Source organism: Ursus americanus, chromosome 16, assembly GCF_024610735.1.
Source record: "Ursus americanus isolate L20-20 chromosome 16, mUrsAme1.1.p, whole genome shotgun sequence".
NCBI classification, from domain to species: Eukaryota; Metazoa; Chordata; class Mammalia; order Carnivora; family Ursidae; genus Ursus; species Ursus americanus.
This window is the reverse complement of record NC_142142.1, coordinates 5,281,450-5,285,531: the sequence shown is the minus strand read 5'-3', so window position 1 is coordinate 5,285,531 and position 4,082 is coordinate 5,281,450. Positions and strand designations below refer to the sequence as shown.

The window sequence follows — 4,082 nt, the reverse complement described above, 5'->3', positions numbered from 1 at the left end:
ACAGCCTCAAATGCCTTAGGATAGCCTCTAGATTTATAAAGTAATCATCTTCAGCAGACATCTGATAAAGCCCAGTCCATAAAACGAGCCAGAGTATCCACACCCATGTGATATACAATCTAATATTTTTATATATACCTTGATTTTAATGTCATAAATCAAAGTATCTGCACACATGTGAATATTTTCCATAATCTTTAAAAAGGTGATCTAGGAGCTGAGGTTTTCAGGATCCGCCCACAAGTCTTAAGTTCTCAAGCCATTAATTTAGATGGAATACTCTATATATTCATTAATACAATAGTCTTGAGTGATTATAAAGCATAATGTTTTATATCCACTGAGAAGATATGCTGCCAAATGCCACGTAGGTCTACACAAAGACAAACACATACACACCTGCCTTTCTTATAGTAAAAAGCTCACCAGTGACATATGATAGCTTTCAGAATAAAGTTCAACAACTTGACACAGTGTCCGTAATCATTCTTGATATTTGTATTTGTCTTATCTCTACAAATTATACATTACACTGAAAAAGACCTGTGCAGTTTCTTGAATCTCTATTTAATCTCCAATATCATCTACCTGTCATGAATGCCTTACCATAAATTTGTCTTTCCTTAAGAATCAGACTCTTTACAGAGAAAGACAAATACCATATGATTTCATTCATATGTGGAAATTAAGAAACAAAACAAACAAGCGAAAGAAAAAATTAAGAGTGAGAGAGGGAGAGAGAGAGAGAGGGAACTCAAGAAAGAGACTCTTAACTACAGAGAACAAACTGATGGTTACCAGAGGGGAGGTGGGTGGGGATATGGGTGCAATAGCTGATGGGGAGTAGGGTACACTTGCAGAGATGAGCACACAGTGATGTATACAAGTGTTGAATACCATATTGTACACCTGAAGCTAATATAACACTGTATGTTAAATAACTGGGATTAAAAATATAAAAATAAAAGAAGAATCAGACTCCCTAATTTAAAAAAAAACAAAGAAAATAAAAATAACTCTACAGACTGCTGCTTTCAGTTGAATTTCAGTGCTTCACTGATTTGCTAACCCACATTCCATTGGTAACTCTACTACTTTTCTCACATTTTCCTCTCTCTATCTCTCTCTTTCTCCCAGAATATAAAGCTATGGTGGCTATAAAATCAAAACATGTAACACTATGTCAAATTTACCATTATGCCTCTATTCTTTAATATAGCATTTATAATATTGTAGGTTTTTTCTTACACTTGATGAATTAATAAAGAAGTAATGGTGAGGGTACAGAAAAAGTAGTAAAGTGTTAAAAGGAACACTGGATTGTTCAGGATTTTTGTGTCTTAATGCCCTGAATGACACTGCAAATGTTGAAATTTGAAGACTATGTTTCATCAGATATATAGAGTTTTTGCTTCTTTGTTTGGGTTTTTTTATTTGAAAAAGAATAAAAAAACTTCTTTTCATTTGTTTTAAAGATAATTGGGATGATCCAGAAACAAACAGTATCAATGTTTTTCTTCACTGACCTGGACAATCAAAAACAATGAGACATGAGTGCATTTAAATTCATTGAGAGATACACATTTGTTAATCCTTCTGGAGAGGATATTTAGAGAACAAAGTTCAATCAAGAACTAAAAACTTAAAAAAAGGAAATGATATATGTTCACTATTTTGCTCTTTCCTCATTGCTCATCCTCACTACCCACTAGGATCTAAATCCCATGACCAATAGGTATCACGGGCTATGATGAGAAAGCCATCTACAAGGCAGACAAATTTCATGAAAGAATTAAATAGAAAACTCGAGCATCACAATTAGCACACATTTTTGCTGTTTTATTAAGTTTTGAGAGATTGTTACTATTGCATAGAGGGGAAGGCTACAGGTGTTAATCACAGTGGATTTTAGGAACACAACATCTTTACGACATTGATGCGGATCTGCTTGGTCTTGGCACCATAGACAAGTGGATTGAGAAATGGGGGGACCAGCAAGTAGAGGCTAGAAAAGAGGATATGAATATAAGGGGGAACATGGGCACCAAACCTATGTGTGAAGAAGGAGAAGAAGGCGAGGAAGTAGAGCTGGAGGAAGACACAGATGTGGGCGATGCAGGTATTGAATGCCTTCCACCGAGCCTCCTTCTGGGGCAAACGAAAAACTGTGATAAATATCTGTATGTAGGACAAAGTGATGAATATCAGGTCAAATCCTGCAACAGCAAATGCCACAAACAAGCCATAGATTTTGTTAACCTGCACATTTTCTGCAGCCAGTTTCACGATGGCCATATGCTCACAGTAGGAGTGGGAGATGATGGTTGTATGGTAAAATTGCAACCGGCACTTTATTAGTATTAAAGATGGGGCTACCAGAATGGCAGCCCTGAGTGTTACCACAGCCCCTATTTGGGTCACCAGCTGGTGGGTGAGGATAGCAGTATATCTGAGGGGATAACAGATGGCCACATAACGGTCCAGAGCCATGGCCAGGAGGATACCTGACTCTATGCACTCAAACGTGTGGATGAACCCCATTTGAAGCAAGCAAGACTCAAAATAAATCTCCGGTACATGAAACCAGAAGATGCCAAGCATCTTGGGAACAATGCTTGTGCCAAGTACAATATCTGTGACTCCTAGCATGCCTAGGAAAATGTACATGGGCTCATGGAGGCTGCGCTCTGAAACGATGATGATTAGAAGCATGGAATTTCCAAACAAAGCAAAGAGATACATGGCACAGAATGGAATCCCGATCCAGCACTGCACAGACTCTAGGCCTGGGATCCCTATTAGTGTCAACACAGAAGGCATGAAGACTGTCATGTTGGAGATGGACATAATGTCTTTGGGTCTCCAGAAGTGAATGAAAGAAGTATCTCAGTCAGTGGTACTCTTCTCCTCTACTCATTTTTTTTTTTTTTAATCCAGAGTCATCGTAGTGAGTCTCTCTGATTCTGGCCAAAGTCTAAGATCATATCATCCATCTCATGTATGTTACTGATGGAAAAAGACGGACCCATTGATGCACATCAGTATATTGAGGGAGGGCATCCCCAAGCACTGGTTCATAATAAGAGGTTATGTGCCTGGCAGGCCAAATGCATTAGAACCACCAGATCATCTGAGTAAGGGAATCAACTGCTGAATTTTCTGTTATGTCCTTCTGGACCTGCAGACAAAATAAATACTTATTTATCTTGTTTGGAAATTATACATTAATCAGATTTTCATCAATCTCTCCCTATCCCAAATTGCAGCTAATCCTTAGTGCTCATTTTTTTTTCCTCACTGTCCCTGAGTCAGGAACAGTTTAGATAAGCAAGTAATCAGACTCTAACCTATATACTGTATCAAAAGCTTCTTATGAAAGAGAATCGTAGACACAGCTCCACCCAAGAATATAATATATTTAGATATCTTCATCTATATATTACATATCTACATAAGAATGGATGTTCTTTCAAAAGAATGTAAGGTAGAGCTTGAGAAAAGATGACGCAAATCCATGTAATTTTCACAATCTGGATCAAAGTTCCATGCTATATTTTACCTTATTAGTAAAACTATGCTTTATTTTTGTGTTTATTAGTAACATGGAATTACATAAAATGAGGTTCATGTTAAAATAGCAGAAATGCTGTAATACACGTTTCAGAATAACCAGAGGCAAGAAATATCTAGGAGGCAAGGAAATCCAGAGCAAAAATGTAGAGGCAAGAGGAGACATTCTTGGTGATTACAGGACATAGGTGAATAGGTAACTTAGCCAAAATAGAGGTTAGTTTCTAGGGTTTAAAGTGTTTATATTTACCATTAGCAAAAAATTGGCAAATTTAGGTTTGTTGATGTTTAAGAATATACACATCATTTGAATGCTTTGATCATTTTGGAGGTCAAGCATCAAAAATCAATAGAAAATAAAGGGGTGAAAACATAGACTCTTTAAATGGAATCCAATCTAAAAGTAGAAATGGAAGACAGAGGGCAGAACTTGGGAAACCAGAAATGATTCAGGAGAGGACTGTAGAGCAAGTAATCATTTGACCACCACAATTCACTGATGACTGAATTTT

At 37.0% G+C, this 4,082-nt stretch overlaps 1 protein-coding gene across 1 annotated transcript; it reads right to left on the bottom strand.

Moving 5' to 3' along the window:
- Positions 1–1,908: 1,908 nt before the first annotated feature.
- Positions 1,909–2,847, bottom strand: LOC123803750 (olfactory receptor 52A1-like). Its single transcript, XM_045815407.2, has one exon. The coding sequence runs from the start codon at positions 2,845–2,847 to the stop codon at positions 1,909–1,911; it is 939 nt and encodes a 312-aa protein (XP_045671363.1).
- Positions 2,848–4,082: the final 1,235 nt, after the last annotated feature.